A 14,508-nucleotide genomic window follows, 5' to 3' on the forward strand; every position below is an offset into this window, starting at 1 on the left:
CAGGAGAAGCCCCCGTGGTCTGCAAAGGTGCCCTGCAATGCCAGAGCCCAGGCCTCAAGGCCAGGCCTCAAGGCCCCGGGGAGAAGGGAGGGGACGGGAGCCCAGGGGCCGGCACAGGAACTCCCCTGCAGAGGACGGGACTCCAAGCAGACCAGGCCTGAGGCGGAAGGTGCCGGAGACGCCGGGGAGGCTGGGCTTCACTGTGGACTTGTGGTGACCGTGCAGAAGTCCACACAGCCACCAGAACTCTCGTTGTTGTGGGAGAAGGAACAATGTCATCAGCGGAACGTCTCTGAAGCAGGAGCTGGGGTCAGCACGCCTCTCCCTGCTGGTCCTGAGCGCTTTCCTCTGGCTCCAGGAGAGGGGTCTCCGGATGATGGCACACACAGCCACCTGGGCACAAAGGCCTCCAGACACTCAGTTCACCTCTACGTCCCTCACGCCCAGAGACTGTCGGGCCTGACTCCCAGCCATCTGCCCTTTCCAGGGGCCTCACTGAGACGGTGTCCCTCGAAGGAGCAGAAGTGCCTTCTCCAGACTGTGGATCTCCAGGCTCAGAACTCTGTCTTTTCAGAGCCAGTGTGTGAAAGGTCCACACGCTCAACGGGAACGGCGACCCTCGCCCCAATTCCCTGTTCAGAGCATCACGTGAAGACTTCCTGGGCCTTAGAGTGGCTTCTTGTCGTCCATCCACACGGGAGTGTGAAGTCCTGGTGGCTGTTAAGGATTGTGTGCCCACGTCCCCTCTGAATCACCAGATCGTCACACAGAGTGTCTTCAGTTAGGGGGACACAGTTTGGCTGCGGGGAATCTCGGGTAGACAGGCCACATCCTCCAACCCCAACCTCCACTCCTCGTCCTGGTGTGGATATGGTGTGGTTGTCATATGGTTCTGGTGTGGGTTCTGGTGTGGGTTCTGGTATGGGTTCTGGTGTGGTTCTGGTGTGGTTTCTGGTGTGGGTTCTGGTCTGTTTTCTGGTGTGGTTCCTGGGGTGGGTTCTGGTGTCCTTCCTGCTGTAAGTTCTGGTGTGGGTTCTGGTGTGGTTCTGGTGTGGGTTCTGGTGTGGTTCTGGTGTGGGTTCTGGTGTAGGTCCTGGTGTGGTCTCTGGTGTGGTTCTGGTGTGGTTCTGGTGTGGTTTCTGGTGTGGGGTCTGGTGTAGTTCTGGTGTGGGTTCTGGTGTGGGGTCTGGTGTGGTTTCTGGTGTGGGTTCTGGTCTGTTTTCTGGTGTGGTTCCTGGGGTGGGTTCTGGTGTCCTTCCTGCTGTAAGTTCTGGTGTGGGTTCTGGTGTGGTTCTGGTGTGCTTCCTGGTGTGGGTTCTGGTGTGGTTCTGGTGTGGTTCTGGTGTGCTTCCTGGTGTGGTTCTGGTGTGGTTCTGGTGTGGGTTCTGGTGTGGTTTCTGTGTGGTTCTTGCTCTGGGTTCTGGGGTGGGTTCTGGTCCGGGTTCTTTGAGTGTTTTTCCAGGCCCTGTCTCCGCCTGCGTCTCACCTGCTAACTGGATCTTGTGGTGACGTAGTCTGCTGTTGTTTTGATTTTCACCATCCGCAGCAGTTGGCTTTGTAAACATCGTGGTTGGAGTTCAAAAACTTTGAGTCTTCAGATTTTCCCCAGGAAAAAAATTTGTGTTTGCTCCTAATTGTTAAACGTGGGGGAGGGAGAGTGCCACCGGTATGTGGCTATCTTGAAATCTGGACCACGTAGACTTAGCTGATCGGAGGCACCGACCTCACCGAGCCCCGAGTCCTCAGGAAGGTCTTGTCCGCAGTGTCAGAGCTGAGGCAGGGCATCTCCTCGGCCTCTGCCTACTTCTGCAGCAGTTTTCACTCACCCTTTGGCGTCACTGCCGCCCTGGGAAGATCCTGTGTCGCTCAAGTCCCGCAGGTTCTGCAGAAAGCTCAGGCTGAAGTCGGCCGTGGTCAGCTCGTCTCCTGGGCTTCCTGATTTTCCTGCTTGGTGCCTTGAGATGACTTCGTTTTCATGGATCATCTGTGATGGATTTTCTTTTTCTTTAAATTCAACCATTCATTTTCCTCAGGAGGGTCGTTCAGTGCATGTCATCAGCCAAAAAATAAAAAACAGAAGTCCCTAGGCTGCTCTCCACCACTTCCCGTGTCCCTTTGGAGTGGACTTGGGGCAAAGTACACGGTGCCGGTGGCTGATCTGGGTGCATGTGCCTGGTGTGGGGAGGTGGGGTTCACTTTGCAACGATGCCCTGTGAGTCTTTCTGAGCTGGCTACTCTTCAGTGGCCAGCTGGGCGGGCGTCTAGGACAGCTGTGTGGCAAGCAGCTCTGGGAAGTCTGCAGGAGGCAGCTGCGCCTGCCCTGCCCCTTCCTGGCCTCTGCTTCCTGCTGGCGGAGTCTGCCCCCAGGAGTCAGAGGCCGGCGATGTCCCCACAGCCCTTCAGCTCCACTGAAGCCAGAGCTGTCTCACGGAGGGGCAGAGGGCACAGGAGAGGAAGTGGCTGTCCTCTTGGACTGCTCGAGGACAGGCAGGGCAGGAGGAATACCTGACTCACAGGGCCGTGGCCCTGTGGCCACCGTAGAGCTGAGGAGCCAGGAAGCAGGTGGGGTTTGTGCTGACACAGGAGCTAAGGTGGCCAGCATGCCCTGGTTCTGTGGCCACAGCAGCTGCACAGCGGTGTCAGGGTCACTGCCTGTCACTGACTTCTAGGTGAGAGTAAGACCTCAGTTTCTAGAGGAGGGGGACCTGGTTATGTGCAGGCTCCCTGCCGTGAAGGTTTCTCTCACATGTCACCTGGCCCTGGCCCTTGGTGTCCAGGCTGAAATCAGCTGGGTGTAGCTGGGCTGGGAGTGATGGGCCCCCGCTGGGTGTGCGTGAGCTCAGCTCAGGCAGCAAGGCCCTCAGCACCTGTGCCGCCTGGATTTCAGACCTCCCTGACCCCTGGTCAGTACCTAATTCCTTCCTGGGCCTCCTTGGAAGCTGTCCGATAGGAGAGGGTCCCACACACCCCCGCGCCTGCGTGTTGCTCTGGTGCTGCCTGTGAACATGACTCTGTTGAAGCTTGCAGACTCTTCCTCCCGGCTGGCACTGTCCCCATGCTGTGTGACGCTGACCACAGATTGCGGGTCCTCCACCACAGGGGCATGCTGCGCTCATGATGCCCTGGGCTCTGAGGAGCCCTGACCAAGTGTCTACCTGCCCTAGCACTGGGAGGCTCTTGTCCAGGTAGGGCAGTGAGATCACCAGCTGTGGCCACAGCCCCACCCGCCTTAACATCTAACACCTGCAGTGGCCGGTGACTGGAGGGCAGCCAGCCACCGGGGCGAAGGGGACAGCAGACTGCGGGGCAACAGTGTGAGCTCAGGACATAACTGCAGCCAGCGGTGTCTCCTCTGGGAGTTAATGGTGGGAATCTGCTTAGTGCAGACCTGACCGTCCACAGAAACCCGGATGTGCAGTGCGGCTGCAGTCCTCTCAGCTAATGGCAGGGTGATGGGCTGCAGAGGCCACTGGCAGTGGCCCCAGCTGGCTGTCCCTGCCTTGGTGGATGGGCACGGTGCTGCCTGGCCAAGGTCTCTGCCTTCCTGATTTTAGGGCAGACAGGGCACTGTCTGTCCTTCTGCTGTGGGTGGACTGGCTGCTGGGAGCATGGAGCAGGTGCCCTGGGCCACATTTCTCTGCGGATGAGTCTCCTGGGGCCAGGTGCAGGGAAGGGCTCCGACCCGGGCTCAGCACTTGAGCATCTTGCAGACGGGTCACGACAACCCCAGGCAATGGACTGAAGGGAAAGCACTGAGCATCTTGAAAGAGGACCCGGGCACTCGAAGACAAGTCTCAGCTGGGTGGCCCTCCACAACCCACACGGCACAAGCTGTGGACTTTGGCACGTCCCGCGTCACTGTGAGTGGTACTACAGGACGTCGTCTGCGCGTCCTAACCCTCCCCTTTCTCTCTGCTTCATGTCAAGCGCCTTCACGTGCCCGGAAACTGCCAAGCAAGGGCTGCTGGGCGCGGGTGGGCGCACGGGCGGGCGGGTGCGCGCGGCGGCCGATGCCCTGGCCCTGGCGTTTGCCAACAGGAGCTTGGCTGTAGGCAGCAGCAAGGAGATGCGAGGCCAGGGCCAGAAGGAAGGTGTGCAGGGCTGGGCCTGGCGCTGCCGGACGGCTCTGCACTGCCCAGTGGGATCTGGGATACCCGTGCGGACGGTGTGCAGGCTGCCTCTCTCTGGTCCGGCCTGTGGCTGTGGGCGGCACCTGGCTTCTGACCTGGCCGTCGCCCTTCCCTGGGCTCCTTCGGCGGCTGGCCCTCACTGTCCAGGCTCCTGAGCATGGAGGGTAACATCTGGACAAGGCTCACCACCTCCTGGCGTGGCCTGTCCTCTGGGGAGCGCTGCCTTCTGTGTCCCTCGGCCCTCCCACGTTCCCTCTGTGCTGTGCCCCTGGGACACCCCAGGCCCAGCTTTGGCTGCCAGCTGTTAGGGCTCCGGTTCCCTCGTGTCCCTTGGTTGCTAATCCTCTGTCCTGCATCAGGTCTCTTCCGTGGTCGTGCAGACCGTCTGAGGTCCACTTCGTGTCATGGGACCCTCGCCCCAGCCCTCGCGGAGGCTGTGTGTTGCTGTCACTCACTGTGGCCTGGTGCTGGGCCTGAGGACTCAGTGGGGTCCCTGGTGGCGAGTCCTGGCCCCGTGTCCTGGGCTCCTCAGGAGCAGGTGACAGGCTGCAGGTGGACTGCTGCCCGCCACCCGTGGGCCGGGGCTTGGGCTTGTTCTGGGGAGGCCGTGTCACGGGCACTCATGACCTGAGGCCTGAGCCTTCCCCACATCCAGGCAGCCACGAGGACAGAGCAGCCTGGTTTGTCGTGAAAACACTTTTATTAGAAACGGAGGTTTAATCTGTCACAGGCCATTTCCTGCAGCCCTGGCCCCCTCAGCCGGCAGCTGTGGCAGTGAGCAGTGTCGGGCTGGAAACAGCTGGTGCTCGGAACCAGCCCAAGGGTCCTTCCTGGCCATCCCACACGGGCCATCGTCCCCACGGCATCCCCTGCAGAGTCAGCAACCAGGTCACTGAATTCACGCCGTGGCTCACTCTGTGCCTGGGCTCGGGTGCCATCACCCCAGACGGTCCCCCCAGCCCCTGTAGAGGGAGGGGGATGGGGACCCCACAGCCCCGCCCACCTGCAGCAGCAACCCCAGAACCTCCCCCTCTGTCCCCGGGTGGGCAGGGCCCTCCTTCCATCGCCCCTGACCTCCCACACCCTTCCACCCTCGGTCCTGCCCAGATTCTGCTCCACGTGAGCAAGTGCCTGGCACACCTCAGCCCCAGGTGCCCAGTGGGCAGGAAGTGGGTCCTCCCTGGACACAGCGGGGCCCTGCCCCAGGTACAGGTGTGTAGGTCAGGGGTGGTGCATGTGCCACAGAGGGGTGTCAGAGCTGCCTGGGGTCCCCCAAACCTGTGTGTGGCTGCCCTGGCCCTGGTCCCTCACAGGGCTGATGTGAGCTAAGGTAAAGTGGGGTCACTGGAGTGGCCCTCATCCAACTGACTATTGTCATAAGAGATCAGGGCACTGATGTAGAGACCACCCTTGAGGGCGCAGGAGAAGCCGCTGTGAGCCCGGGAGAGAGACCCCAGGAGGAACCAGGCCCGGGACACCTTGACTTGCACTCCAGCCTCCAGAGAATTAATGCCCGTGTTCTTTGTCACAGTAGCTCGGAGCCAGCGCTCAGAGCCGTTGTCCCCGGGGAAACCCCGATAGCTTGGTGCCCCCCGGGCCTGGTGTGGTCTGGGACTGAGCACACCTGGTCCCTGCTGCACCAGTTCCGGGTTATAGCAGGGTGGCAAGGACGTCCGTGCCAAACCCCTAGTAGGGGACCGGAGACCCAGCTGGTGAAGACGTGACATCCAGGAGCTTAAGTGGCACCTCCCAAACCACAACTGGCCAGGAGACCATGGGCAGCAGCTTCTGGGCCTGTGAATGTGCAGGGTGAGGTCAGGGATGACAAGAGGATGCTCTCTGTCACCTGTCACAGTGCCCCTTGGGGGCCCCTCTCTTACTGGATGCAGCTGGGGTCACCTTCTCACTCGGGAGGCCACCACAGGCCTTGGGAGCAGAGGACAAGGCCTGCTTGGGCCTTGGCCTTCCTCAGGTGTCGTGCACCTTTAGCCCAGGTCAGCACGGGAAAGGGCCGGATGTGACCACTGGGCTGGGGCCCCCACGGGGCAGAGGTTGTAAGCTCAGACTCTGAAGGGGCAGGGAGGCGTGTCCAGGGGTCTCTCTGTCCTTGCACCTCTGGTTCTGTCCCACCCAAGGAGGGACGTGCTCAGTCCCCTGCACAGCCCTGCATGTTACAGGACAGCTGTGGCCTGTCCCTAAAGGCACCTGGACACTGAGCCATCTCAGGGAGCAGAAGGGCCCTTGTGAGCCTGTGGTCCTGCCAAAGCCAGGCCAGCGGTCAGGTCTGACAGAGTGAGGCCGCGCTGGTGCCCCTCTTCCTCTTCCTGGAGAGACGGTCCATCAAAGCCCCGGTTCTGCTGCAGGTTGGGGGCGGCAGCAGCCGTGGGCCATCCTCTATCCTCCTCTGCGATCCCGTGGGGGCTCCTCCACTGTCCACACACGCAGACCAGCAGCTGCTCTGCTGAGGGTCAGCTGCATGCCCCAGAGATATGGCAGTCATGCCAGGCACTCAGAGCGGCCTCTACATGAAGACCACGTGCAGCCTTTGACAGGACGGTGAAGGTGGCGCCAGTCTCCAGAGGCGCAGTGTGTCCCCACGGTCTTGGGGAGAGCCAGCTGGTGAGGAGGAACAGTCGGAGGCAGGTTTGGATGGACAGATGCTGGCCACGAAGCTTGCACAGACGATGGCCGTGGGGAAGGTGGCCGGGTCTGTCCCCGTCGTGTTGACGTGGGCCAGGATGCACGCGTCTTGACCAGGCAGACCCCATTTCACCCCGAGACGCACGTAAGAAATGTTCCTCCTGAGAGAAGACCCGGCTGCTGCCGTCCTGACCCCTCGGCACACCTTGCGCAGCAAGCTTGGCTCTGGAAGCGTCCCAAGGGTCACTGACTCTGTGCTCTGTAGTCCAGTCCTTCCTGGGCACTGGACTGCCTGGTGGGCCACTCTGACCCCACCCTGCACCACCACCTCTGACTTCCTGGTGGCTGCGGGTTTGGGATATGAAGGTGCACCCTAACCCTGCACAGGGTCGGGGTGTGCAGCGGCGACTTGGTCACTGCCCCTTGATCCACTTGTCCTGCTTCAAGACTGACCCAGTGATTTCTCATGTGCCACAGCTGGGTGACGAGTCCCCCAGGCTGAATAGTTCGTAAGTCACACGAACCCAGAGCTGCAGCTCTCGAGGCTGAGGTCCGAGAGCGAGGCGATGGCAGGTCACTTTCTCACTGGCTGCTGGGTCCAGAGAGGGCTGCCTCTGCTCCCTCGCGTCCCCTCACCCCTCGCAGGGTTCTGGCCACCTTCTGAGGGCACCCCTGGCACTGTGGCGGACCAGGACCACCCGAGGCTTCTGGGGCACGGTCAGAGCATGGCAGATGGCCTGCATCAAGCCCTCTGCCCCAAGGGGCCAGCTCTGTGCGTAGAAAGGAGAGAGACAGAAGAAAAGAAACCCTTTTATTCATTCGGTCCACTCAGCAGACCACGCCCGCGCAGCAGGGCTACAGTGCCCGAGGCTTGAGCTGCCTGGGGACAGGGAGCCGCAGTGGCTGGCCACTCTTCATGCTCACCCTTAGCAAGAGGGCACACTGGGTGACCGTAGCCCAAGAGGAAGGAGCCATGCTCAAACCCGTGCGATGGTCCACCTGCCAGGGCAGCTGCCACTGCTGCCCCCAGAATTGAGCTAGGAGCCGTGCCCAGGCAAGGGCCGGCCTGCACAGGGCACCCTGGCCAAGCCCACGTGGGTGCGGTCGTCTGTCTGCACAGGGGCTGGGCGGGGCTCTCGAAGGTCCTGCTGAGGGGCATCCAGGGCCACAGGTGCTGGGTGGGTGGCGCGGCCATGAAGGGGCCTGTGGCCTGCAGCTGAAGACCTCTGGCCTCCCAGGCTCAGGCACTGCCCAGCTCCCTAGCTGCACTTTGCTTCCCACCTGACTGCTGGCCAGGGAAGGAGCCGCGCTGCCATAGCCTCCCCGACGTGGGAGATGCGGAGGCCCAGGCAACCCCACAGGCCCCACAGCCCAGGAGGCCGGCTCCCGGCCCGCCTCTCCCACACCAGCTGCCGCAGCCCGGAACACCCCAGGCTCAACAGCCCAGCCAGGCATGACGGGCACTCTGGAGAGCAGGCTGGGCCCTGCCCCGAGCTCCCACACGGTGCGGCCAGCAGCTCTCGGGTTGGGCCGGACCCTGAGTCACTGCAGCAGTTCGCATGGAACTCTCCGTCTTGAGTATAGGTGCCAGGTGGGGAGACTCTACTGCCATCTGGCTGCCTGGCACAACCCTGAGGCACAGCCCAGCAAGTAACTTACACTGACCCAACCAAAGCAGGAGCACCTGGACACGTGGGCACCCAACCCGATCAGGAGCACGGGACCCTGCACTTGGCCTTGCCTGGGAAGACCGCCACAGCAACAAACCTGCAAACCTGTCCTCAGGCTCCGGCCAGACAGTCTCTCCTGCTGGACACCACGCACAGCTCACTGCAGGCTGCTGGTCAAGCTGATACTCTGACAGGCTCCCTGATGGGCACCACCCCTGCCTCTGCTCCTGGCCAGCCCCCTGCCTCAGCCTCGCCTCATCTCTGTGACCCATTTACACATCACTGTGGCGAGGACGTGTGGCCTGAGTGTCACAGAGCTCAGAAATGAAGACTGGAATGAAGAGCTTGAGTTTGCCTGGCTAATGACGACCAGGTGGCCCACGAGCAGTGAACGGCCACTGATGGAAGTGGCGCAGCCTGTGCCTTTATTGTTCGGTAACTTCTAACATGGTGGACAGGAAGACGTCCGGGTCCATGCTGCTGAGCAGCCCGCTCACCACAGATCCTGCCCGCTCCTCTGGACACCAGCTCTGCAGCAAGGCGGCAGCACAGGTCCTGAGGAACATGCTGCGTGCTGACCCAGAGGGCCGCGGAAGCCCTTGCGGCCCACGGCGGGCGGAGGACGTGCAGGACGGAGCTCCTGGGTGCTCCCCGCGCCAGGTCTCCACGCGCAGACGGCGGGTGCTCAGTAGGCGATCTCCCAGTGGCTGGGCTGCTCACACGCCTTCTCCTGGTCTCCACAGAAGCGGTTGTAGGTCGTCTTGGGGTCCAACCCCAGGATTTCCCTTTCCTCGTGGATCCGGAAAGAGAACGTGGAGACGGAGGTGCCGATGAAAAACCTGAAAACGGACACAGGGTCCCGAGCCACGGGGTCAGCACTGGGCCGGCCATCAGTCCCACTGCCAGGCCCACCCTGGCCCCCCCAGCCGGTCCCTCCACTGCTCCTCGCAGGTGCCTCTCCTGCACTGCAGATGCCCAAGGCCACCGCAGCCTTGGAGGACTCTCACCACGGCGCTGCGGCCACATAGGACTCCTGTTGAGCAGTGGGATCCCGGGAGCCCAAGGCCCATGCGCACATACACTGCCTGGGCTGGAGGGGGACGGGCACGGGAGGCCCTGCACTCCTCGGCCTCCTGGGCTGCCTCTAGCTCCTGGGGAGATGGAAGGCCTCTACTCCTCTGCCTCCTGGGTTGGCCTCTAGCTCCCGGGGAGGTGGAAGGCCCTCCACTCCTTGGCCTCCTGGGCTGGCCTCCCTCTCTACTCAACAACCAGTTCATCTGAGACATTTCCAGAGCCAGTGCTACGTGCAGTGCCACACTGGGCTGGGGACCGTAGGCTTCTGAGTGAGTGCGACTCCAGGGACGGAGGTGGGTAGGTAGGGGAGGCTGTGTGGCCGAGAGTGGCCGAGAGTGGCCGCAGGCAGATGGGCGAGGACTTACACACAGGAGCCTGCAGTGGGGCTCCCAGAAACCAGCTGGCCGTGGGGCTCTCAGGAGAGCCCAGGCAGGGGGTGAAGCATGAGCTCGGGACTCCCCAGCGCCACTTCTGGGCTGGGACGGACACCTGCGGGCTCTCACCGCCACTGCAGGCCACACCTGGGGAGCAGGCGCGGCCGTGACCTGGCCCGACTGAGAGCAGTCCTCTCTGTCCCTCACAAGCAAAGGGCTGAGACAGCACTGCTGCTGCCCCGGTGCCCAGGGACGTGGGAGGGCTGGTGGGGAGCTCACCCCGGTGGGTGGGAGCAGGCCGGCTGCCCACACAGGCCTGAGTGGGCACAGCACCCAGCACGCAGGGGCCATGTGGAGATCATGCCTGCACCGTCCCGGTCCAGCTGGCCCACGATGTCCCAGGTGGACGTGCAGGAGGGCTACAGCGACCCACAGAGGCCTGGCTGCCTCCCCAAGGCCCCTCCAGAGCCATGAAGGGGCCACAAGCCTCCAACCCTGGGACCCTGCGCACGCCCCTAACACAGCACCCCTGGACGTGAGCCCCACCAGGGCACTGGCCTCCCAGGGCAGGCGTGGACAGGACCAGGGGCAAGGAAGGAAGGGAGAGCAGAGGCCCAGCTGGAGCAGGAACAAGGTAAGTGTGCCTCAGAGGACACTGCTCCTGGAGACCAAGGGTCCCCGTCAGCCCAAGGATGCCCAGAACTGGACATTATAGGAGATTCCAAGATGGGTCATGGCCAGGGTGCAAGGGACCACCTGCTATGGTCACCAAGACCCCGAGACGCAGGCACCCAAGAGCACTGCTGTGCCCTGCGTGAGCTGGGCGGGCAGGTACCTGGCGTGCGAGCAGATCCACTGGTCGATGATGGCGACGCCCCCGTCCTTGTACAGCTCCAGCTCCTCCCAGCTGGGCTCAAAGGTCACCATCTTGGGGAGCAGCTTTTTCAGCTCCTCGTACTCTGCAAACAGAGAGGCTGCTCATGGGGCCCCGGTGCAGCAGGCACGTCCACTCAGGCACGCCATGCGGGTGCCGGTGTGGCTCCGGCCATGGGGAAGGCGAAGGCAGCTCAGCTCTGCCCCTGGGCCACAGTCCCGTCTGCCCAGGGACGGGCCAGCACTCAGAGTGGCCTACCCGTCCTGATGGCGTCCGTGGCCACGAACACCGTGTGCAGCCGGTGGGTCTTCATGAGGCTGCGGATCTTCCTCACAGCCCCCTCCAGGCTGGGCACGTCCTTCCGGTGCCCCCAGATGAAGTCCTTTCTTCTCAGGTGGACTGCGAGGTAGGGGCCCCCCAGTGAAGAGCCGGGCTCCACCTGGGGAGGAGGACGGGGAACTGAGGCGACAGGGGACGAGTGTGTCCGCGCAGCCTCCCCTCCAGGCCCCAGGGACCTCAGACAGACCGCAGGGCGGCTGAAGACCAGGAGGCAATCACGCATCACAGACCCTTTTACTCAAGTGAAGTCACACTCTGGGAAAAAGGAGAAGCCCTCTACGGTCTCCTTCCCAGTCACGACTGAGCGTCTCAGCGTCCCAGGACAGCGGCATGGGAGTCCTCTCCAGGCCCCCCACACCGCGGGCCGGCCAGCACGCTGCTCGTGGGGATCACGCCACAGGAGAACCTGAGCTTCCAGGAGGAGCCGACAGAGCGTTCACACGTGGTGGTCCACGTGTGTGCTCACACACACAGTTAGATACGTCCCTACACGTGCAAGGCATTTCACGTTCACATAAAAAATCGAAAAGGACGACGCTAGACCAGAATGGGGTTTTCCACAGCACTGGGAGAGGGAGGCCAGGCTCCCTGCACGTCCTCAGACGGTGTCCCAGCAGTGCTCAGGGGTCTGGTCTGCCCTGCCGCCCCTCACCACGCATGGCAGGAGGAGATCACCCACAGGGGCTTCCTGTACTCCTAGAGCAGCCTGCTAGGTGCTGGCCTGCAGTGACGTCCCCTCCTGACTGCAGGACACCGCGCCAAGCAAGTTCCCACATCTGCCGCACGGCAGGGATCACGGTGCTTGGGCCTGTCCCTCTGTGGCCCGGCCTGACTCCCCAGCCCTGGAAGGGCGACCGACCCGGGATGACGCAGACGCACCTTCATCTTCGTCCAGTCCTCCTCAAACGGGATCCTGTCCGTGGCGTCGGTGGAGTTGAGGAACCTGCTTCTGAAGCTGTCGCCCACCACCCGCAGGTGTTTGGCGAACACCATGCTCCGGCGGGTCTGTGGGGAAAGGTCGGAGCTGAGGGCACAGGCCCTGGGGACCGCACACGGCTGCATGCCACCTCGCTGGGGCTAGGGAGAGGCGCCACAGCCTGTCCCGTGCTGCTCCCCTTGCTGACGCCCTGGCACCAGCTGCCCAGCCCCACATGCCCCTCGTCGGCCGAGCAGCCGCGCTCTCCACCTGCAGACTCTGGGACAAGCCCTGCAGGCAGCAATGCGGCACCACTGCCCCCCAGCCCGGAGAGGTGCACCAGGCCCTCCACTCCCTGGCCTCCAGCAGCACCCACCCGGAGCTCTGGAGCCCAGCTGGACCAGGAGTCTCTGTTCCACATGACCTGCCCTGCTGCTCCTGGCCTGGCTGTGGCTCAGGCCCACTGTGGGTCCTCAGAGGTCACCCAGGGATGCGCTCCCCACCTCCAGGCAGAATCAATTCCCGGGTTAGGGTCGCACTGTAGAAAACACCCCTCTGTGGAACCAGAGTGTGGAGCAGGCAGAGCTGGAGGCTAGACCACCAGCAAGTCGGGAGAAGAGGAGCCGGAGGACAGCCCTGCCCCAGCATGGAGAGGGGCTGGAGGGCGGAGCGCCCGTGAGAGCCAGGGCCACATGGCAGGGACAGAGGCTCCTGGCCCGGCTCCCAAGCCTGGCCCCGTGTCTCCAGACACCTGGCCCCACACAGGGTCCAGCACCTCTGCCCTAGGGTGGGTGAGGATCTTCCAGGAGCCTCGGGATTTCATCAGCAGTGGGCAGAAGAGCCGTCGGCAGGTCACCTTGATGTTCAGAAACTGAACAAATGGACACAATCTGCAGACCTACAGGAGGCAAGGGCCCCGGGCACTACTCACATCCCAGTAGTCCTTCCCCCCGTAATGGTCATGAAGGAAGTTCTCCGCTCTGTCCAGCATCACGGACCTGTTGACAAGAGACGCCCAGCTGACAACCCGTCTGCACTGAGAGCTCAGGGTGCCAGGCCTTGCACCAGCAAACAGGGGGGGTCTGCAGGGAGGTCTGCGGGGCTCCAGGGGAATCACGGCAGGGAAGGGCTGCCCAGCAGGACACGCGCCTCACCTCAGGGGAGCAAGGGACAGGCGGCTCAGCACCAGGGACTGCCAGCCTCATCACGCCAAAGCCCCAGGAACCCTCCCACCCACCAGAGCACCTCAGGCTGGCACAGGCCCAGGGTGCCCACAGAGACAGGCACCCTGGGAACGCAGGAGGGCACCACGGCACCCACGCAGGACCGGCCCATCACCTGCAGCCTTTGCTCCTCCCACAGCCAGTCGGCTGAGAAAACTGCAGCTCTAAAGAAGAGCGCCAAAGACCGGGAACGGGAAGGTGCAGGGAGGCACAGGGGACCTCTTCTGCAGATGAAATCTGGTGAGCATTTACATCGGAGCTTTAGAGCATGGCCTTCCTGCGCAGCAGGACAGGGCTCCTGCTTCTCAGTGCCAGAGCCCGAGACCAAGACTGCACAGTGGCTGCAGGGTCCAGCCACGCAGTCTCAGTCCTGGGGTGGCTCAGCAGTGACCCCAGCCACTGAGGTTCTGCGTATGGCATTTCCGCTCCCTGCTGCTTGTACGAAGACTTCTCTGTAACAACGTGCCCTGTCTGAGATAGCACTAACCTGAGGCCAACTAAAGGCCACCAACCCTCAGCACAGAGATGACCTGAAAGGCCATGGGGACCACCACACATCCTCACCAACCCAAGACATGGCGCGGGCACTGCCGCACGCTCACCAACGCCCAAGGTGCAGGAGGGGCCCACTGTGCCTTCACCGAAGGCTGAGACCTGCGGTTAAGGGAGGCCACAGCAAGCCCCGTGGCCCCTGGTGTGAGAAAGGAGCCTGCCACGCCACTGCCCACAGGGAGTGGCTGCACTGTGGCCGCCCAGCCCTGTCCCCAGGTCACTTCCTAAGGACCTGGCCGCAGACGGTACAGGTGCAGGGACCCTGAGCAGCAGGCTTTCAGGACACACGGTCCCCTGCCACCTCCCTGCAGGTCCCTCAAGCAGAAGCTGACCCACTTTCCTTCTTTGCTGGACGCTACGGCCCCACGCGTCCTGTGCCCGCAGCAGCAGCTGTTCACCTCCGTGCTGGACGGCCTTTCAGTCCCCAGCCCACCCTGCTCCCTTCACGCCAACTCCAGCTGCGGCAGGATGCGTTCTGGTTTGGGGACGCCGGGCACACCCTGGTCGGGGTCCACGTGGGTGCTCGTGGGAGGTGTGCTTGCCGGGTCACCGGGCCGCGCGTCCCTCTGCCCACGCGGCCGCGCTCCTGCTCTCCTCTCGGCTCTCGGGGGCCTCACCTACACTGTGAGGCAGGCCCTGGGCTGGGCACACGGGTCGCCACTGCCCCTTCAGGGCCTGTCGCCTCCTCCACTTGGTCTTGGGGTGCCGACTGGGCG

General features: G+C 63.0%; 1 protein-coding gene across 5 annotated transcripts in view; it reads right to left on the reverse strand.

Moving 5' to 3' along the window:
• Positions 1 to 8,825: 8,825 nt before the first annotated feature.
• The window catches only part of Pofut2 (protein O-fucosyltransferase 2), an 11,630-nt gene continuing 5,947 nt past the window's right edge, over positions 8,826 to 14,508 (reverse strand). For 3 of the 5 annotated variants that reach the window (XM_015478860.2, XM_048803788.1, XM_048803790.1), the window contains 5 exons: positions 12,949 to 13,015; positions 11,981 to 12,106; positions 11,021 to 11,201; positions 10,724 to 10,847; positions 8,826 to 9,279 (listed from right to left, as the gene is read on the reverse strand). In XM_015478860.2, coding sequence (XP_015334346.2) covers positions 9,126 to 9,279; positions 10,724 to 10,847; positions 11,021 to 11,201; positions 11,981 to 12,106; positions 12,949 to 13,015 — 652 coding nt within the window. In that variant the 3' untranslated portion in view covers positions 8,826 to 9,125. Of the gene's footprint in view, positions 9,280 to 10,167; positions 10,308 to 10,366; positions 10,671 to 10,710; positions 10,848 to 11,020; positions 11,202 to 11,980; positions 12,107 to 12,948; positions 13,016 to 14,508 lie in introns of those variants that run through there. The other 2 variants (XR_007347859.1, XM_048803789.1) reach the window with 2 other exon arrangements.

The sequence above is a fragment of the Marmota marmota genome, unplaced genomic scaffold (genome assembly GCF_001458135.2).
Source record: "Marmota marmota marmota unplaced genomic scaffold, marMar, whole genome shotgun sequence".
Lineage (NCBI taxonomy): Eukaryota > Metazoa > Chordata > Mammalia > Rodentia > Sciuridae > Marmota > Marmota marmota.